The sequence below is a fragment of the Akebia trifoliata genome, chromosome 11, assembly GCF_017979445.1.
Source record: "Akebia trifoliata isolate Shusen 1 chromosome 11, ASM1797944v1, whole genome shotgun sequence".
Taxonomy (NCBI): domain Eukaryota; kingdom Viridiplantae; phylum Streptophyta; class Magnoliopsida; order Ranunculales; family Lardizabalaceae; genus Akebia; species Akebia trifoliata.
This window is the reverse complement of record NC_141385.1, coordinates 50,452,950-50,475,261: the sequence shown is the minus strand read 5'-3', so window position 1 is coordinate 50,475,261 and position 22,312 is coordinate 50,452,950. Positions and strand designations below refer to the sequence as shown.

Genomic DNA, 22,312 nt, shown 5'->3' with positions numbered 1-22,312 from the left:
GACTTTTTGTGGGCAGTTATATAGATCATTTCGTTCTTTAAAGAAGTCAACTCTGATTTCAGAAATTGACTTTTGGACAGAAGTCCAAAATCTAAAATATCATATTCAACAAAAATTTATTCGTTACAGAAATATATAAACTAACATATGTTACAAAGACAAAATCGGTCGCATGAAAAAGAAAGAGTGCAATAGGTATTACATATCAAATTTTCTGTTTATATGATGTCAGATGTTCTCCACTATCTTTTAAGTTATTATATTTAAATCCATGCAATAAAATTGAGTATTTGATTTTGACTAGTTTTATGTTCATGTTACATTAGTGAATCCAATATTTTGATGATTTCAATGGAAATATTACTGGTTTAAAAAAAGTATTTTCGCATTATAGGTATTAAATTTCAATTTCTGAAAAATATATTCAGTTTTATAAAATATAGTTAATAAGCAAATATGACTTATTCTTATGTTAATTTACTTTATTTCATAGTACAATTCGAGGTGGAAGATAAAAAGAACTTGATTGGTAATTTTTTATTTTTTTTGTTCAAAATTTATTGAGTTAGCAATATTGCTATTGTTGCACATGCACCACATTCCATTGCTTTTTGGAGCTTTTTATATTTATTTTATATGATGTCTTATTTGGTAAATTAGACCCCGAAGATAAGTGAGACAACAATGTTAAAACTTGCAAGAATTGAAGCTCTTTGAGTGGCAGTGCACAAAACCATTAATCTTTTTTCTTTTTGTCTCCCGTAGAAAAATATCTATGGTTTTGTGCACTACCACGTCAATCAGTTTTGCGCATCATTTTATTATGATTCTGTATATTAATACTTGATATTCTTGAATCATAGGAATTGATTCTAGGTATTTAATATAAATATAAGTGATATAATGTGGTTTAGACCCGTAGGTATGGTAGTGGGGTTTCTACATAAAAATGTAACCCACATTGCGGAGAAGTCGAAGAAATAAACATTGAAAAGGCGCAATCATTGAGAAGTTGAACACAAATCAGTTGTTGCCACAAATTCTATTCTAACAATTGGTATATACAGATCAACTACAATTGGATTTATCTCAATGCTATTTGTTGTGGATCTTCATTCCAGGTCAATTTGTACGTTTTCTCGTTGGTTAATCGATTTAGTTTAGTATTGATTAACTCAAATTAATTATTTATGGAGTGCCCCCTTGACATACACCCCAATAACAGAACCGTAGATCATTTGCATTGGGAAACACAACAAAAAGATTTATGGTTCTACATATCCCAAGGCGAATGATCTATGATTCTGTTACGGGGGCGTCAGAAAATCATTATTCTTATTTATATAACACATGCAACATCAAGTGATAAAAGAGTTCTATTTCTTATAAACTTGTAGGTGCACCCATAATCATGACTAGTTTGCAAAGAGAAAGAGACAAGAAATGATCCAATGGAGGTAAATCCCCCTCCCCTTTCTTGTCGAATGAAAAATAAGAAAGTCTTAAACTTTTTTGGGTGAATTACTATTTCGTGAGTTGAAAGTGAGTTATTTACGATTCCAATTTGTTGTTCATTATAATTACTAAAACGTGAACAATCACATTTTTGTTAAAAAAATAAAATTCAGAACAAAATGACTATTTCGCAAATATCTCTACTTTTTTTTTTCTCTGATGCAACAATCTACCGAAGAGAAAAATCAAGAAGTGTACTAAGTGTGTTCACCTCTACGAGTGAAAGTGGCTGTGTTAACCCCGATGACATGCCCATATGAATCAAACAATGGCTCACCTGAATTCCCTACTACAAATTTCTACATGTCAATATGAACATGAAATGATTATAAACAATAGGTTGAAAAACCAACTAAACACTACAACATCTAAAAGAATGAAATCAAAACTATTAATAATGGCTGATGAAGTCTTGATGGAAATTTTATTTTCTATTAAAAAATCCTCACTAACAAACGGATGTTTGAGCAGATATTGGTGAACAAAACTATTGTGGATATAAAAATGGTAAAATAAGTCGTTTGATGCCAACGTCATATTTTTTATTTTTTTCGTATAGGCCAAAAAGATTTAACTGAAGATCCACTAAGCAATGCTTCATATTACTAAGAAATTTTTGATTGACAAGTGAGTTATCTCTTATAATTGTTATGGGCACTCCACGTCAAAAGGCGCTCTTCTCATCCTCCAACTATAATGACGAGAAGGGAAAAAATGTCATATTTCGTTATCTTCAAAAAGTGGAGAGACGAGGAGGGGGAGGAAGAGAAAGAAATTTCACGTTTCCAAGTTTGCCCTCATGAATTTCAAAAATTTCAAAGATAATTAATATGGGCAGACCAGCTATCGCTACTTACACCCCAAGTAAATAAACATATTTAATTTGATTTCAGAAACCCTAACGAAGGAGCCGTTTCAGAAACCCTAGAGGTGTAGAAGGAAGGAGCCGTTTTAGAAACCCTAGAAGTGTAGAAAAAAGGAGCCGGACTCGAGTAGGAGACGACCTGAGGTATCCTCTCTCTCTCTCTGTCTTGGTTTTCTTCAAGAAACCCTCTTCAACGGCACACACCTTTCTCTTCTTCTTCTTTTTTCAAAAACCCTCACACGCTCTGTTCTTGTTTTTGTAACAATGGGAAGTCATCATCTTCGATCTCAAGGTCATCAAGAGGTAATTTTGGTGTGGCGAGGTTGATGAGAGATAAGCAGACCATAGAGCTAGTTGCCGTGAAGTATATCGAAAGAGGCTAAAATAGAGAGAGATAGAAGGAGGGGGAAAAGAACAAAGAGAGAGAGAGAAGCCTTTCCAAGCAACTACACTTCTCTCTTTCAACTCGTTTCATCCAAACCATCTATTCTCTCTCTTTCTCATGTATGTGACACAGATCTCGCACCAATAAATAATGAAACCCTAACTCACACCACTCTCTCGGACGACGAAAATAGGTACGACATCTCTCTGTCGTCTTGCACTAATGAAACCCTAGCTCTAACCCACGTCATCTCTTACTACCTCATCACAGCTCTTTGTGTTAATTCTAATTTTTTCTTTTGTTGGATTTTAGGTTTTTTTTTTTTTTTTTCCCCCCTCTCCAAATGTTACACCTTAGTCATGTGTTTACTCTAATCAAGCATTGTCGATACATTTTATCCCACATGTTGGGACTTGCATTTGTTACACAAATTCAGTTTAGATTAAATCTACAATATAGAGAGAATGTGTTTCGATAAAGTGGTTCATTGTAACAATCTACTAAAATAATTGATTGTAAGTAAGAAAATACCCTATATTTTTTAACTTTGAAATAAATTCGTAAAATTCTTCAAATTTTCAATGATTTATGGATGTGGATGTTGTTGAGTTTAGTCTCACATCAGATACAAATTGCCTTGTCTCTCTCCTTTTAAGATCATAGGCCTCTCCACTCATTGCCAACTGGTTTTGAATTGGACCCCCAAATTTATCAGATATGCATCTTGTAAAATTTTGAGTAGTGATAATCTGGCGCTCCCCTCTAACATATGCACCCCTAAACTGTAGACCATTTGCCTCGGGATACACATGAAAGGATTTATGGTTATGTATATCCCAAGGCACATGATCTACGGTTTGTGATGGGGCGTATGTCAGCGGGGGCGTTAGCAAATCATTATTCAAAATCTTATTAAGATTTTCTTCGATTAAAAAAAAAAATAGATTCTCAATTTGATTAAGAACAATGAAAAAAAATTGTGTTAAAGGGTGGGGTAGGACCAAGGTTGGTTTTAGAAATACCATTAGGGGCAGGGATGGGTTAAAATTCCATACCCTAGTCAAGGTCAAGGTGGGTTAAAGGTGAACAAAACTAATCAGGGTCAGGCCAGGTTAAGCTAAACCCACCCCATTGCCATCCCTAAGGGCTTCTGATGAGATTAAATTTATGCTTGAAAGCTGCCATTTGAATCCAATCAGATTGGGTCGGTTCTGGATTGACTAAACAAGTAATCGGATTGGATTTGGTTAACAATCATAGAATAAAAATTCGGATTGGTCTTGATCCGGCACCAGAGCGATACATTGCCAGCAGCACTATTGGGTTTATAATATTTCTTAACAGAGTATCACAATCACACGTATTAGGGCACTTGCTTTTAAAACTAACCGATGCCGTTGCTTTCTTTTTTTACAAGGTTATAAAATCTAAGAAAGGGTGCACAAATTCGGCATCTGTTAGGATTTGTGATCGAAGTTCTGAAGAATTTTTGACGAAGAAGATGGTTGTTGATGAAATAAGTGTACCGTTTCTTAATCGGAATGGTGGTTTGGGAAATTTTTGGGTAAGGGGAAGACTACGAAAGAAAGTAAGTTTTTATTCTTGATGCTTAGACTTTTTTTTTTGGATTTTGAAAATGAATGAATCTTGTTATTTAATTGAAGAGTGATAATTAATTAGTTATTTCTTTTTGGTTGCTATTTTATCATACATGGAGAAAGCTGAAAAATTAAGTTAGGGTTAATCTTGGTTCTAGATTTTTTTAAAATGAGAAGTAACCGTCAATCCTAAATCCCCACTTTGTATGTTCTGTTACCTCACTTTCATGGCAACATTTTTTTACTGTATGAAACAATGGCTTCTCTATTAATATCTCAACAATGATGCAACCTCCAAATATCCATTAGAGCATAAATAATCTTACTTTGAGAACTCCCCATAGTTTACTTTGTAATTGAGCTTAGGGTGTGTTTGGAAGCAGTTGTTAGTTGGATTTGGAGTGAGAGTTGGAGTTCATTCTAACTCCTTAAATAAATTCTCCACCATATTTTTTCTCCAAGAACACCCCTCCCATTTTTATTTTAAGTAAAAAAGACAATGATATGGTACGTGTTTTGTTTTACATGGGTTAGAAGTTTTGGAATGGGCTGATTATTGGTGAGGATAGAGATCATTCTCACCAAAAATTAGTTCATTCCAAAACTTCTAACCCATGTGGGACAAAACATGTAGGGAAAATAGTCGGGTGTCGAACATTTCCAATATATATATTTGTTGAAAAAAAAAAATTCGAGCCTCACTTTGTCTACCTTTGTGGGATGGGAGGGATTTCCAAGAAAAATGTATCCCTAAGAAATTATGCATTAGTAGTAATCCATCATGTTGAGATTTTAGTCATTTGCATGTATACGTGTAGGCAATCAAAACAACAACATAGAAAAAAACGTGCGCATCAAAATTTTGGTAAAACCAACCTTGGAATATGACACATGGCCTTTTGTATTTATATCAATTCCCCTACTTTTCATCATTTGGGATACCTCTTCCGATGCCACGTGTCGTATTAGAGTTCTACAGAAATTTGAAGCACAGTAACTGCGTTTAAGGCTTTTTTTTATATAGAAAAATGGGGGGTGAGACTCTCCATTATTACATTAGGATGTTAGGGTTCCCAAGACAAAAAATATCTCTTGGAAATATGTACGATTCTAGAAATCAAATACACATCTCTATACAAACTTTCCACTATTTCTTACAACCTGACAGTTAGTATGGACTTTTTGCACGATCGCAGTAGCACTAACTTGTTTATGTACCCCAAGCTCATGGTACTCGTTCAGGACAGAACCTCGAATGTCTAGTTTATTAGGTTTAGGTTTCTAGAAAACCTCCATTGCTCTAATTGAGACTTCGGTTGCCATTGAAATCATGGCTAGAGAACCATCCAGGACTCTGTGGGTTATGGTCGACAGTGTTCTGTCTTGTGGTTTCGACTCGTGAGAGTCTAGGGATAATTGCCATCCTTGGCTCCCAATATGTGGTTATGCACATGTGTACAATTTATAATATAAATTGAAAAAGAAACTTCAGGTGTTGAGAAACGGGTACTCCTTAAGGAATTGTCATGTATTGTCGATTACGTACATATATGGTGAGATTGAAGATTGTAATATCAAAGTTTTGATCGGAAAGTACAAGGAAAACATTTTTCTGTTTCTTAAAATTTTCCTTAGGGTTATACCCCTTTAAAATCTACTCTCGCTGTTTTCAAAATCTTGAACTCTTGATGGGTCTTTTCTCTAAAAAGCTCATTTGAACTAGATTTTTGAAATCGTTGATTTTTGAAAACTCTGTGTTTCATCACTATGCTTGTCGAAAGATGTTCGCCCAACGCCTCGACGTGATCCTTTGCTAAAGGGTTAACGGCTGCGGCTATATTATACTTGTGAGCAGGACTAGAAAACAGATGATGTTTTTAGAAAATGTTTTGCAATTTCAATTGCTCAAATCCTTTAATTTGAAAATCCATTTGTAGAGGAATTCATTTTGAAAATTCGATTTTAAAGTTAGAGACCGTTAAGATAATATATTGAGAAGCATAAAGTCAACCATGATTCTTTCAAAACAAAACTAATATATTACAAGACTCGATACTCAATTACATATGTATCCTCAACATGACTCCCCTTGGAGTCCCTGGGGGATTACTCACACATACCTAAGAGGACGCTCGCTCGTAAGATCGATGAGAAGTTGAGAGAGATTCAGAAGAAAGCTGATGTCCTCAAATGAAAGAACTCTTCTCCTTATATAGGAGTAAAGAGGGGCTGATAGCTTTTGGACAATGAGGGAGGGTTTGACGTATGTATCGGGTTCTATAAAAAAATGATTATTAATCGAAGATTAAGTTCACACTAACTGTACAGTTCTCATGCATAAAGGCTTAATCTTGTTTTAATTTAAAACATTGTCATATCACTTAAATCTATATCACATACCTCGTGTCAATTCCTATGGTTCAAGAATACCTAGCATTAATTTATAACATTGTTATCTCACTTAAATTCATATTATATAACCTAGTATTAAATCCTATCATTTCAAGAATAACCTTTGATGCAAGAATACACTAATGTTATGCCGAATGAGTTTACAATAGGTTGTTGCTAATGTGGGATATCCTACATCACATTCATTTAACTTCGGAGTCTACTTTACTAAACAAGACAACATGTGGAATGATTTCAAGTGAACATAAAAAAAAGCTTTGAAAAACAATAGAACATAATGCATGTGTGAGGATAGAAATCTACTAATTTAAACAAAAAATAGCAAACAAACTAATTAAATCCTTGTTATCTTCGGTATGAGAGGATAATCTGAAAAAAGGCAAACAAAAGAAAATGTCAAACTTGTATATTAAGAGTATGTTATCAAATTATATTTTTACATAGTTTAAAATTTAATACCTATCTTTATATTCTGAAAACTGTAGGTTTATGCATGAGTAATACTTCCTTCTAAGTGTTGTGATTTCTCAGATACTCTAATTTAAGATTAACATAAAACAAGTGAAATTCAAATTTTTAATTGAATTACGTGGATGTAAGTATAATAAATTGAATTTTCAATAAGTCAATTTGTAAAGGTTATTCCAACTTCTAGAGATGATTGGAACATCTCACGTCATATATAAAAAAAATCATTTGAAGGTTTGATACCTGTTATGATTATTTTCACGTCTGCCATCCATTTCTTTCTTGTAGTATGCTTTAGCATTCTGTAGAATAGTAAAACGAAATAATGTATTAATGCAAGTTGGTTTGAAAAAAAAAAATATTAGTTTATTATAATACGCTTTATCCTTTTGTAAAATATTAAAGATATAAAATGCATTAATATTTACGCAAATTGTTTTGGGGAAAGAAAAAAAAGAATACCTCTATAATTGATGTAATTCTATCTTGTTTTTTAAGGCAATCATGTTTATTTCAAAACTTGTGATTTTTTTATGAACCTGTTCCATTATATCTTTTTGTTATAAATGATTCTTTGAAGGAAAGTGAGAAAAATCTAAACAAAACAAAACAAATAAAAGGTTAAAACTTAAATCTTGGACTAGTAATTTTAGATTACTAAATTCTGAGACCCATGGATCTTGTAAGGAACATAGGATGATAGATTAATAATACTGCATTCATTTTTACCTAATGACCTGTAACTTTTAATTAGAGAGAATGAGTGAGAGGGATGGAGAAAGAACCAACCTCATCAGCAGAAGGAGTTGGATTTCTCTCCTAATTTCTCTTTATCACCGAATCCTGATAAGGAACACGGAATCGATAGATTAATAATCTTCGTTCATTCGTAACAAATGAGCGAGGGATGGAGAAAGAATTAACCTCTTCAACAGAGGGAACTAGATTTATCTTATGACTTCTTTTTATCACTGAATCCTGGTAAGGAACATGAAATCAATAGATTAATAATCTTCATTCATTCATGACAAATAAGAGAGAGAACTAACCTCGTCTGCAAAGGGAATTTGATTTCTCTCTAAACTTCTTTATATCACTGAATCCTGTAAGGAATACGAATTCGATAAGTTAATAATATTTCAGGATTTTGTTACTAGAAACTAGTAACTAGATAGAAAAGGACAAAGTACTAACCTTATCAGTCTTGGGAGTTGAATTTATCTTCTCTGGACTTCTCTCCATGATTGCATATTAGTTATCGATCCTTAAATTAGATGGTTGATTTGAATATAAAATAAAGTTTTATAGATTTTTAAAAAAAATCTACAGAAGGACATAAAGATGATAGATTTTATCAAAAAATCATAAATCAAAATCATAATTAAAATAAAAGAAAAAGAAGAAAATACTTGTGTAGTTTCAACGAGAATACTTGTGGGTTTAGTTTTCGTTTTGCTCTATGAAGGGTGGTTTGTACTCTAAGTAAGTTTATAGTAAAGAAAATCAATCATGAAGATGAAAGATTTTAGCCTAAAAATAAATAAGAAGATGAAGAGAATAAATTTACTCACCACCGCATCCTTAACAAAGATGGTTTAAGTTGAAAATGAGTGATTTTTAGATGATAAAACTTTAATGACTAAAGGTTATGTAAAATGACATTCTTCTTCTTCATTGCTATTCACACAATTTCTATTTTTAGCCTTCTTTTAAGTCTTACTGGTTATGTTCAACGGCCTGTCTTACTACTGGAGCATGTATATGCATTTTCATTTTCATTTCTTTTTTTTTACTCCTCAGTCATTTCTCTTTGTAGGCACTAGCAATGAAACGGATATGAATATCTTTTTAGAGTCTGACTAAGCTTACTAAGATAATAAATATTCTAACCTTACTAAGGTGCTTGGACTCATCTCTTGGCATCTAAAACATTGTAGATGGGGTGAGTATGGACTTCCTGCACGAATACACTGTTAGCGCTACTGCGATTGTGTAGAAAGTCCATACTCACCCCTTCATGCGAACTAGATTTAAAAGGTTTAAAACACCCCCAAAATTGTCTAGCAACATATCAACATTTTTGTAAAAAAGAGATGAGTCGGATACCAAGAGATGAGTCCAAGCACCTTAGTAAGGTTGGAATATTTATTATCTTAGTAAGCTTAGTCGGACTCTAAAAAGATATTCATGTCCGTTTCGTTGAAAGTGCTTGCGAAGAGAAATGATTGAAGAGTAAAAAAAATGAAACTGAAAATGCAAATGCAAATGCATATGCATGCTCTAATAGTAAGGCAGGCTGTTAAACATGACCAGTAAGACTTAAAAGAAGGCTAAAAATAGAAATGGTGTGAATAACAATGAGGAAGAAGAATGCCATTTTACATAACCTTTAGCCATTAAAGTTTTATAATCTGAAATCATCCATTTTTAACTGAAACCATCTTTGTTGAAGACGCAGAGGTGAGTAAATTTATTCTCTTCATCTTCTTATTTATTTTTAGGCTAAAATATCTCATCTTCATGATAGATTTTCTTTGCTGTAAACTTAGTTAGAGTGCAGACCTCCCTTCATAGAGCAAAACGAAACCCACAAGTAGTCTCGTCGGAACTACACAAGTATTCTCTTCTTCTTTTTCATTTATTTTAATTATGATTTTGATTTTTTGCTAAAAGCTATCATCTTCATGTCTTTATATAGATTTTTTTAAAAATCTATTAAACTTTATTTTATATTCAAATCAGTCATCTAGTTTAAGAATTGATAACTAATATGCAGTCATGGAGAGAAGTCAAGAGGAGATAAATCCAACTCCAAAGACTGATGAGGTTAATTCTTTGTCCTTTTCTATCTATTTACTAGTTTCTAATAACAAAATCCTGAAGTATTATTAATCTATCGAATCTGTTTTCCTTACAGGATTCAGTGATAGAAAGAAGTTTGGAAAGAAATCCAGTTCCCTCTGCAGACGAGGTTAGTTCTTTCTCCATCCCTCTCTCATTTGTTATGAATGAAGATTATTAATATATTGATTTCGTGTTCCTTACTAGGATTCAGTGATAGAGAGAAGTCATGAGATAAATCTAGTTCCCTTTACTGAAGAGGTTAGTTCTTTCTCCATTCCTCGCTCATTTGTTATGAATGAATGAAGATTATTAATCTATCGATTCCGTGTTCCTTACCATGATTCAGTGATAGAGAGAAATCCAACTCCTTCTACTGATGAGGTTGGTTCTTTCTCCATCCTTACTCATTTTCTCTATAATTAAAAATTACGGGTCATTACGTAAAAATGAATGCAGTATTATTAATCTATCATCCCATGTTCCTTACAGGATCCATGGGTCTCAGAATTCAGTAATTTGAAATTACTAGTCCAAGATGTGAGTTTTAGTTTTTTATTTGTTTAGATTTTTCTCACTTTGCTTGGAAGAATCATTTATAACAAAAAGATATAATGGAACAGGTTTATAAAAAAATCACAAGTTTTGAAATAAGCATGGTTGCTTTGCAAAACAAGATAGAATTACATCAATTATAGAGGTATTCTTTTTTTTCTTTTCCCAAAACAATTTGCGTAAATCTTAATGCATTTTATATCTCTAATATTTTACAGAAGGATAAAGCGTATTATAATAAACTAGTATATTTTTTTTCAAACCAACTTGCATTATTTCGCTTTACTATTCTACAGAATGCTAAAACATACTATAAGAAAGAAATGGATAGCAGACGTGAGGATAATCGGAACAGGTATCAAACCTTCAAATGATTTTTTTTTTTTATATATGACGTGAGATGTTCTAACCATCTCCTGGAAGTTGGCATAGCCTCTACAAATTGACGTATTGAAAATTCAATTTATTGTACTTACATCCACGTAATTTAATTAAAAATTTGAGTTTCACTGGTTTTATGTTAATCTAAATTTAGAGTATCTAAGAAATCACAACACTTGGAAGGAAGTATTACTCGCGTAGACCTACATTTTTTAGAATATAAAGATAGGTATTAAATTTTAAACTATGTAAAAATACAATTTGATAATATACTGTGTCTGACATTTTTTTTTGTTTGCATTTTTTCAGATTATCTTCTAATACCGAAGATAACAAGGATTTAATTGGTTTGTTGCTATTTTTTGTTTAAATTAGTAGATTTCTATCCTCACACATGCATTATGTTCTATTGTTTTTTGAAGCTTTTTTTTATCTTCACTTGAAATCATTCCACATGTTGTCTTGTTTGGTAAATTAAACCCCGAAATTAAATGAATGTGATGTAGGATATCCCACATTAGCAACAACCTATTGTAAACTCATTCGGCATAACATTAGTGTATTCTTGCATCAAAGGTTATTCTTGAAACGATAGGATTTGATACTAGGTTATATAATATGAATTTAAGTGAGATAACAATGTTATAAATTAATGCTAGGTATTCTTGAACCATAGGAATTGACATGAGGTATGTGATATAACAATGTTTTAAATTAAAACAAAATTGAGCCTTTATGAATGAGAACTGTACAGTTAGTGTGAATTTAATCTTCGATTAATAATCCTTTTTTTATAGAACCTGACACATACGTCATTCCACATGTTGTCAATTTCAAACTACAGTTCACTACAAACTGTAGTACACATCTTATTACAATACATCGTATACCCTTATGCCCCTCTCCACTTCTGTTTATTTTTTTGGAGATATCTTCAGGAAAAAAAAAAAAGATGAACTGTAGTTTGTAATGATAATTGTAAGTAGAAGTTGGTAAAACATAGATCTATTAAGGAGGGGCAAGTTCGGAAATATACAATACCTTCAGAACAGCCAGATCGTATGCAGGATCAAAACCAATAATCTTGCCTTCTTTGGAAAAGCTATTTCCACTGGAATCTACCAGATAAACCTGTAAATAAGAGCACAAAAATCTGATTCTAGTTCACTCATAAACATTGAACAGAGATTGATAGCAACATAGCAGAGTCCATCATCCTCATATCTATTTTGAGAAAAAAAGAAGAGAAATGGAAACATAAAACGAACCTTACAACGCTGAAGCCCACTTGTATTGTAGCCAGTTTAGATATGACATGATAATTAGTGACCTGTGATACAATCAGTTAAATTTTCCCTTATCAAGATGAGCAAATAGATGCATATATATACAGGGAACGGTTTGGCAGCCCTAAAGTTTGCCAAGTTTTGTGCTAAACATTTTTTATAAATCACTTTTGATGGGGTTAGAAGTTTTGGAATAGGCTGATTTTTTGTGAGGATGATCTCTACAGTGAAGAGATCATCCTCACAAAAAATCAGCTCATTTTAAAACTTCTAACCCTAGTTTACAAGTTGAAGAATCGTGGACCGTCAAATTTTTGTAAATCACTTTTGATGGGGTTAGAAGTTTTGGAATAGGCTGATTTTTGGTGAGGATGATCTCATCATAGAGATCATCCTCACAAAAAATCAGCTCATTCGAAAGCTTCTAACTCATATTTTGAAAAATGTTTGGCACCAAACTTGGCAAACTTAAGGGCTGCTGAACTGTCCCGATATATATATGGGAAATGTTCAACACCCTAAGCTTTACCCTACACTTTAACAAACGTGTTTTGTCCTACATGGGTTAGAAATTTTGGAATGGGCTGATTTTTGGTGAGGATGATCTCTATGATTAGAAGATCATCCTCACCAAAAATCAGCCCATTCCGAAATTTTTAGCCCCATGTTTATAAGTTGAAAAATCGTGGACCGTCCATTTTTTGTAAACCATTTTTGATAGGGTTATATGGAAATCTCAGGAAAAGCGGAAGAGAAATGAGGAGGGGGGGACCTATACGGAAAAGGTAAGCATTGATGAAATCAAGCACTATAAGCATATTTAAACTAAAGTGTCCTGGATTTTCTTTAAGATTTGGCTTAATGTTCCAAATTCATAGAACATCAATTAAATAGGTGGGATTTAGATGTGCTTTACAAAGAAATTTGCATAAATCGAGGCATTGTATGATACCTAGTATCCATAGAGAATACCTCAACTAGTAGAAGTATTCAATCATCATGACCTATCATGAAAATGTAAATTGGAATATATGTGGAGAATGCCTACAACGTGCCCACTCTTATCCCAGATGATCCGGAACCAGTGCCTTCAACTTTTGCATTTTCATCGTCAATTAGAGTGACTTCATTAGTGTTCTTGGGGGTTTTTCACTATTTCAAGGTCTTTAATGAAAACCACGGACGGAGAAGTTTCCTACAATCACCCATGAGAAGTTACTCTGTTACAATACAAGTACAATCACATTCTCATATAATAGTAAATAGAAGAAGATGAAGAGAAGAAAATAAGAAAAAGCCTTAAAATCAGTTAAGCTTGATGTGCAAACTACTCTCTTTTTTCTCCTCAGTGTCACTCATTTTCTCCCATATTAAATCTATAGGTAGACATTCCTGTTCATTCTATGCTCTAACCACATAAGGTACTTGAGAATCCTTTCTAAATGGGTTTACTTCTCTATGCATCCTCTACAAGTGAACCAAAAGAAAAAAAAAAAAAAAAAAAGGTTTTTTGAACCCATATCAAGAATCATTTGAACACTTCTCTCAACAATTTGAAACTATTCCTTCGCTGCTCTTTACATATGAGTTAAAACTAATACAAATTAATAGAGCAGATGAGCAATCTGAGATAAACTGAAGGTTAGGTCATCATCTTTACATATGGTATATGCCAACTATTTGGGGTTGGCAACTTAACTTCTATATCTCCATTCAACTCTATCTAGAGCCTATGCAGTTTGTCAAGGCATCCTTCAAATAATTTTTACTATCTCAAACTAAAGTAGTCCTTCTGAAATTACCATAATTGGAAAAGAATCTAGATAGAGTTGAATGATAGAAAAAATTTATATATAAAACCCAAGATAAATGGATGGTAGAGATCTGAAAGTTGAATTTGAACATGGAGATGTCTTCAATGCCTTACCTCTAGAACCATATTCATTTTGAAATAACTCTTCCTGATAAATTTGGGGGTCCAACTCAAAACCAATTGGCAATGAGTGGAGAGAAGCTTATAAGGAAAGACAAGGCTCAACACTTCCATTTCAATCTCAAAAGAAATAATGGGCTATAAAGCATTAAATTGCCTACCACAAGTCACAAGGCAAGTAAATTGAGAATATTTGTATGCATGCATGCTGAAATTTGGGAGTAAAAGCTATAATTTGTTTGTGAAATAGTAAAATGAAGATGGGTTGTCTGACTTTAGAAGTGAAATGGGCAATGGGTCTCCATTAAACATTCTTTGAGTCAATCTCAGCATAAGCTAAATGGGTCTGTAACGCATGTATGTGTGTGTGTGTGTGTGTGAGTGAGAGAGAGAGAGAGAGAGAGACCTGGAATAAATGAACAAATTCTTGTTGCTGAAATTCATCCTCTAGAGCTCTTGCAAACTCAAATGATGAGGGACTGAAGTAGTTGGGAGCTAATTGGAGAAAAGAAGTTACAACAGGGAAAGCTAATAATATATATTTTCTCCTCGTAAGGAAGAAACTCTTGTTTGAAAGAGGAGAAGAAGAAGAATGAATGGGAATTTCAGAGGGGAGAGACTGTAAAGATCCCAACACCTTCGACATCTCTACTTCTTTATCCAACTGTTACTTTATTCTAGTAACTACCAGATAATATAAGAGCCTGTGAGATGCTTTACGTGCAATTGATCCCATTGTAAGTTTGACATCAGCCCAAAACCAAGGTACATTATCAGTCCCAAAATAAAGTGTAGAATTGGCTAAAACAAAGTGAATGACCAGCCAATGAGATGCTTTAAAGTCACCTAAATCAATGGTGCAAACAGATTTTATCAAGGTATGACCAACTTAATTATGAGAATAAATGAGATTTCTAGTCTCGTAATCAGGGGAATGACCATGAATTTGCCCTCCTGATCACCTTAATCATACGCTTCTTACGAATTGATTATCATAGAAACGATATTGATCTGGCCTGTTGTTATATCTTGATTTTGTTCTTCTAACCTTTCATTGATTAGATTAGGCAAAATAAATAGTGTTTCTAGCCAAAGGCAAGCTATCTTCTTCACGTACTCCTTCTCCCAACTACTTGTTCATCATCAGGGTTCTATATGTGTTTGGCATCATCACTTTAGTCCTCCATCAAAATGTGTTTTGGATTGGATTCTCTCCACTTCTTCTCTTAAAGCTCATAAACCTCTACAAGCCAAGTTTATATGTTCATCTTGTCAAATGGGTGAATGTTCAATGCAACAATTTTCGTTGTCTAGCTCTATCACATTTCCTCCCTGGTTCATTTTGTTAGTAATTTTCGTTATTATATTATCTTTGTTGATGACTTTAGTCGAGATTGTTGGTTTTTATCCGTTACCAATAAATCTGATGCATTCACCACTTTTATTGCCTTTAAAATATTGATCGAAAATTACTTTGATAGGAAAATTAAAATTCTCCAAACCGATGGGGGTGAGAAATACACTAGTACCCCCTTCTGGCATAATTTGGTACAAAATGACATTCATCACCTTTCTTGTCTCCACACCAGAGTACAAACGGTCTCAAGGGAACATCACCATATAGTACAAAGTGGGTTATCTTGAGTGGCTCATTCTCATATGCCTCTTTCCTATTGGGTTGAAGCTTTTCGTAGGCTGTTTTCCTCATCAATCATATGCCATCCAAACCTCTAGATAACATTCACAATGGATATGCATGTTTGGAAAACAACTGGACTATACTAATCTAAAATCCTTCTGATGTGTGTGTTTTCCATTCCTACTCCCCTGCGACATACACAAGCTGCAACTTCGATCAATCGAATGCATCTTTTTGAGCTACAATTCTAAACATCTGAGATTGTTTGGATCCTACAATGGTATATATTTCTTGACATGTACGCTCTAATGAACAACACTTCAATTCTAGCAAAACTAGAAAGGAATGTAAAATATTCAGCAAAACTCGGTCAATGGGGGCATGTAATCAGTTGGAGAACAGATTGGGTATGTTAAATATTCAGCAAAACTAGAAAGGAATCAAAATTGAGGGCAGCAACAAGAATAAAGAGGGAATGTTTAATTTGAAAAAAAGAGCGAGTATCTGGAAATATTCACCAACATAAAGGTGACTCTAGAACACCCATTTTTTCATATTAGGCATAGGAACTTTCCATTTCAGTCTATTTTTTCGCATATTTTTGTATCTTCATTATTTTTCTTCTTCTTCCCAAGGACCTTTAATCTTTTCCATCACTTGCTTTGGCAAGAATTGATGTCACCCACCCATCGTCTTCTGCCAAGAGCGAAAGATTTATCAAAGAAAATTTTGAGATAAGAATGAAATGCCCATATCCCATTAACCCTTTCAATCTTGAGGCTTTATCTTGCACGTAGATTGTAAAAAACATTGCACCGGGAGACCTGATAACATCACTCACTTGCGAAATAAGCTATAAAATTTCTTTTTAAGTCTACATGACCACCTAGCTTTAGCAATCCAAAGAAGTGTGGTCTTATATTCTCAAACACCCACCTACAGGAAACTAATTTGTAGCAAGAAAAGGAAAATAAAGAGAGATTGTTTCCGTGCACTTAAATTTAGAATAATATAATGTATCAAGCTGAGAATATTATCAATGAAGGTGTTCCAACAAAATCAGTCATTAAATCCAATCAGTGAGCAACATGTTTTACTATGAAGCAGTGGCTTCCCTATTAATACCTAAACAACGATGCAACCTATAACTCCAAATATCCATTTGAGCATAAATAATCTTACTTTTGAGAACTTCCCATAGTTTACTTTGTAACTGAGCTGATTCTCATGGTATTGGTTTTTGTCATCAAGGTATGGATATTAATCCAACTCCTTCCAAAAAGGCCTTCTGAAATCATTTTTTATTGACTGCCATAAACTCACTCAACCTCCTGATTCTCCACAGATGTTTACTCCTTTTAGACTTCACCACAACTTCAAGAAAGCTACTCCAGCCATGATTTTTCCTCCTAACTAAGATCCATTAATTGTTGCACCTTGGGAGTTCTCTCTATCATGGAAAATAACAAGAAAAAGCATTTACATATTATTTGATATTGTGTTTTGCTATATTAAAAAGAAGTTAAATTATCAGATTCGATTATTGTGTAGTACATATCAACTATCACACTTATTGTGGACATTATACATTAATTCATCAATTGCAATATTCTAGGGAATACTTCACGCTTGCAAAAGACGGAAGAATCTAATTGAGGCAGAGGAAATAGAATGGCTGAATATAGATAGATTGGTACATGTGGTGTTACCATTAGATTTTATTTTATGTACTTCTGATTAATTATTCATGATGCTCATACATGCAATTTTCTTTTATGTTTAATTCTGATTGATATCAATGGTTGTAAATCTAATTTGAACAGAAAAATGAAATAGAGTCAGTGGTCCCAAAACTCAACTAAATATTGGATCACTTGTTGCAAATTATATCTTTCCAAGGCTATCATTTGTTTTTATTATTTTGCAAATTAACTTGGATTGAAGCATGTAAGCTCTTTACTGCATAAATTCTAATAGCCTTATCTTGTCGTTCCAGCTGGGTGCTCATGTGAGTAGCTTGGCTTACTATGTGACAAATATATCTGAAACTCATAAGAAAGGAATGAAGTTTCTGCCGTCTTCTGATGCTGCTACGAAGACCTTCAAGCAAAGAATAACGTTCTTTCTTGGATTCTGCACCATGAGTCAATTTTGCTTCCAACATGTTGATTCTATAGTTTTGCTCGTGGTAACTTTGGTTGACTTGTCGTGGACTGGATTTACATCAATTATGGATTTTATGAAAGCCATGGGTGGACTGCAGGAGGTAGATGAATTTTGTAGGAGGTTGCAGAATGGAGGAAAATATTTGGTGAATCAGATCAAGGGAAAGGATCTAAGCCTCCTAACAAAGAAGGCCTTTTTAATCTAGAACACTGTCCAGAATTCCAAGCATTGGAACGCTTGAAAAGGCAGTTTCTGAGCCGCTTCCATACAAGATAAGGGTGAGGTGGAAAATCATACTGAATGGTTTAATGTATCTAGTGGTTTTTAAAATTTTCATCCTTTTTTTTCCATCGTAATTGCAATACGTATTCATGCATGTGGTAAGTGCTTTCCCTTTACTCTTTTTATTTTATTTTAAATATTTTGAAAATCTGAAATTTATGGTTTCTTGAACAGAAAAGGAAAAAAAGAAACCTAGTGACATGATTGATCTGAAGAGCGGATATGGACCAACTTGAGGTAAAAATAGAGGACAATTTAGCGCTTTGAATTGAATAGTGTCTTTAAAGAATTTAGAAGAATATTTTTAGGACATTTTGTTCAAATTGTATATATATATATATATTATTTGATCCATTTGTGTGTTATAAAATTACACTCACTAAAATTATTTCCTTACAGGTCCTTTTGCTCGGAGCTAGATGCAGCTATTTGATTGGAGACATGGTAGATAGCTATTGGGGTCTGGGTTCAAGTACAACAGTGCAGTGTGAAAGTTTTCCTGTCATTTCTGGCTGTATTTTGGTGATGGATGTCTTACTCGTTACTTGAAGGGCAAAATCTTTTTATTTTTCTGTTGTATGTGTAGGGGTTGGAAATTTGGGTTGGGATGTTGGCATGTATTGAGGATCATTGTGTTTTTCTTTTTGTTTCTCTTTAATTGAACTTGTATGGGTTGGGATGTTAGCATGTATTGGGTTGTGAGGGGATATTGTTTGCATGTTAATTCAAGTTAGAATCAGATTAGGTGAAGGTGGGTAATTTAACCAACTTCACGACTTTGATTGGGTTTTGGGGATTTGAATTTGTGACTATTTCCATTTGTCACCTGGTAACTATTCAATATTATCTTGAAAAATTGATTATATCAGTGTCCAGTTAAAGCTTAAAGGTGATGATGTGTGTGTTGAGTTTGCTTTAATTTCTAGGGTAAGAGAATTTTAAGAAATTCTATGTTTCTTTCTTTCTTTTTTTTGGTGAATCTTAGATGAAGTGTGATGTTCTACACTTATTCTTTGATGAGATCTTTAAGAATTCAGTTTATACTTGTCGTTGGTGAGGAGGAAGCACACACTGGGCAGGTTTATGGTTGTTGTTGCTCAATCTGTTAACCGCCACGTCGTATTGTCAATATCTTAAACATTATCCTTTTATGTTGTTTACTTGGTGTATATGCATACTATGGTAGTTGATCAATCCAAATAGTTTGGAAAATGCATATACCACGGAGACGCTAACAAGTGGCCCAAATTCAAGATTTGGAGTCAACTTAGAAAATTGTTCAATTTAAAAGATTATCACCAGTTGCTTGGTTCATTTCTGTGATCATTTCCGAAAACAATGTGACAATCTATGATGAATGGTTCTTGTTCATGGATATCTCTCAATTCTAAACCAAATCTACTTTGCAGTAGAGCTGAAAATACAAATCCCAAACACAAGCATAACCCTTCAAATGTTCCAAGGACATGAGCAAATCTGAAGAATGAAATATGAAAGGATTCAAGAATTCAAGCAAAACCTGTACTAAAATGAAAAATAAAAGCTCTTATATATGGCAAACCAGAAATAGTTACTCTTTTCTTTTGTTTTTTATTGTACTCTCATCTTACGTAAAGGTCACGCATAAACTTCTACAAATAGGGGTGAGCCTACCCCAAAAGTGGGATTGAGAAGTATAAAAAGAAGAAAAACTATGTTGAATTTGTACCTTAAAGATTCTAAAGAAAGATTTGGGGTTTTTCAAAGATTCAAATCGTATCTGCTTTTCTCTTGATGACGATTCGCTATATTATGAGATTTTTTTTTAACAATTCGTTTACATTTTACAACTCCTTTTTGCTTGAATCCTCGAGTCATTTCATATTTCATTCTTCAGATTTGCTTGTGTCCTGCTTTTCTAGGAATGTGTCTAATTCATAGACATAAATTCTTGTAAACCCAAAGTCATGTATAACAACTACAACACTTTTCTTCTCAAAGAAAGGGATGTACTCAAATGGTTCGAAATACAAGCCATATTTTTATGGTTAGAGAGAAAGATCATAAACAACTTGTGTCAATTGAGAATGTGAGCACCAACTCTTATGATTGTTGATATATTATTAATTGCAATATATGAAATTATTTTTGAAGTTCCTGCTTCCAATTTTGTAAACACATGATATGATTTTGTGTTATAAACTTTTGGGTGAAAGTGTAAAAATTATTGAAAGAAATGAAAATAACCTGAATAAAGAAGGAAACAAAAAAACTTATGAAAGTAATCCTATAAAACAACTTATGAAAGTCTATTTATTTAAATGAAAAAAAAAAGAGAATAAAATAAGATAGCCTTCCCCTCCCTATAATTTATATGTATTTACTCTGCATCTGTACGGTGTTGCAATAAAACAAGGTTATCAGTGCACAACGAAACAAGGCTGTTACGATGAGGGCCTATGATATCCACACCCAAATCAGTTTCATGAACTATCCCATATGTACATAATTGTAAATGGAAACAATATATGAGCGTTGGGAAGAATAGTTCCAGTATAATCACACCATCTTGTATGTATAAAGGTGAAAAATAACTTGGGCTAGAACCAAGCATTTTATCAAGGGTGATTGTGTGCATTTTGACCCAAAGCTGCTGCTGCTGGTTTGCATAATCCTCCTCTACGACCCACATCTCCATTACCTTAACATTCTTGACATTATATACAGATAAGCACAAGCATAAATTCCCTTCCATCTCCATCAGTTGCATTTCTAAATATTTTCTTCCTTGGCACCTTCTTCCACAACATTCGTTGTATTGTCTTTCTATACCATCAGGGGGGAGTGGAATCATACGAAAATCTTCTGTTTCTGTATTGAACGACACAATGGAATCTGAACAATCAGGGTAGACATCAAATACATATCTATACGCAACTTCGTCAACCACCCAATATAGAACACCATTTATGATTGTAGGGGGTCTCTTAGGAAGTGGAGGGTGAGAGAAGGTGCTAATCGGTCTCGAGCATTTGGTCCCCAAACTAAGTATTATGAACCTAAAGCATGCTTGCTGCTTATACATATAAAGAATTCTATATTCCCTCGTCATTGAGTGCAAGAAAAGACCACATACAACATCATCTGGACTTGGTGATTTCACAGCTACTTGTTCTGACGTGATAGGATTACAGATAAAGAAAATGTTCTCCTTGAAAAAATTGCGGAACATAAGCAAACCGTTGTAGGAACCGAAATGGGTTGCATAGAACAATCTACTTATGCCCGCTAATCTTAAAGTGAATTTCATTCTTGTTTCCTCAATCTTCTCAGCCCCCCAATGATGATCAACGAAATGATGATCAATGAAATGATTTTCTATTTTAGGCTCAAGCTTATCAAGCGTAAATTGTCCGGTTATTGATTTCCAATAAGAAGAATGAATGACGAGGCCTGGATTTGATCGACTGAGGTGCATTTCTACAAAAGATGGAGTCGATGTTAAGGCACGAAGTAATCTGCACACACGTTGACATTGGAAGACGCACTCAGCAGGGACTCTGCTAAAGATGTCAATGATGACATCATCAGGAAGAAGTGTTGTATGTTTTTCCTTTTTTCGACAACATTTCCCAACTGTTGCATTTTTTTCTTTTTCTTGATAGGCAGGAACAGTTGTATTGTTTTCTTTTTCTTGATAGGCAGGACCTCTTCTATTTTGTGTAAAAAGTCCAAGAATCTGACCCCAGAGAATAGGAACCCACCTAATGCAAGGGGCAATTACACTCATGATACCTGCGATAAAATAACGAAGTGATAAATAAAGAAAAGAGCAAGACATCGAATGTGATGGATAAATGAAGTATTAATAAATACCTGATTACACAAACTCCAATAACATATAAAAGATAAATAGATGCATAAAAGAGATAATAAGGTTTTCAACCCCAAATTTCTTTGGATAATATTTTGATGATGATCAAGAATAGATAGTGAACACATATCAT

General features: G+C 33.6%; 2 protein-coding genes across 24 annotated transcripts in view; one reads left to right on the top strand and one right to left on the bottom strand.

Annotated features, from left to right (window-relative positions):
- The first annotated feature begins 2,209 nt into the window (after positions 1–2,209).
- On the top strand, positions 2,210–19,189 carry LOC147392479 (uncharacterized). 17 transcript variants are annotated; one of them, XR_015182533.1, is made up of 14 exons: positions 2,210–2,958; positions 4,183–4,353; positions 10,020–10,069; positions 10,161–10,214; positions 10,299–10,345; positions 10,434–10,468; positions 10,577–10,624; positions 10,708–10,784; positions 10,936–10,994; positions 11,330–11,367; positions 13,047–13,091; positions 17,875–18,322; positions 18,501–18,563; positions 18,726–19,189. XR_015182533.1 is itself a non-coding variant. In XM_086457455.1 (7 exons), the coding sequence occupies exons 3-5, from the start codon at positions 4,267–4,269 to the stop codon at positions 18,247–18,249; spliced, it is 507 nt and encodes a 168-aa protein (XP_086313581.1). In that variant the 5' UTR covers positions 2,248–2,524; positions 2,653–2,958; positions 4,183–4,266; the 3' UTR covers positions 18,250–18,322; positions 18,501–18,563; positions 18,726–19,189. The 17 variants fall into 17 exon arrangements, 5 of the variants coding, with proteins under 5 accessions (XP_086313583.1, XP_086313584.1, XP_086313582.1 ...); XR_015182526.1 differs by having other exon boundaries at positions 2,211–2,958; positions 10,292–10,345; XR_015182532.1 differs by lacking the exon at positions 10,020–10,069 and having other exon boundaries at positions 2,217–2,958.
- Positions 19,190–20,578: 1,389 nt separating this feature from the next.
- Positions 20,579–22,312, bottom strand: part of LOC147392476 (uncharacterized) — a 31,731-nt gene continuing 29,997 nt past the window's right edge. For all 7 annotated transcript variants that reach the window (XM_086457447.1, XM_086457448.1, XM_086457446.1 and 4 more), the window contains one exon: positions 20,579–22,100. In XM_086457447.1, coding sequence (XP_086313573.1) covers positions 20,686–22,100 — 1,415 coding nt within the window. In that variant the 3' untranslated portion in view covers positions 20,579–20,685. The remainder of the gene's footprint in view (positions 22,101–22,312) is intronic.

Bases quoted from the DNA above. Each gene is read 5' to 3' on its own strand.
- LOC147392479 (XM_086457457.1), top strand. From the start codon at position 4,267: ATGGTTGTTGATGAAATAAGTGTACCGTTTCTTAATCGGAATGGTGGT. The intron at 4,354-13,046 runs GTAAGTTTTTAT...TGGAAATCTCAG, and splicing joins GGGGAAGACTACGAAAGAAA to GAAAAGCGGAAGAGAAATGA. The intron at 13,092-17,874 runs GTAAGCATTGAT...TTGTCGTTCCAG, and splicing joins GGGGGACCTATACGGAAAAG to CTGGGTGCTCATGTGAGTAG.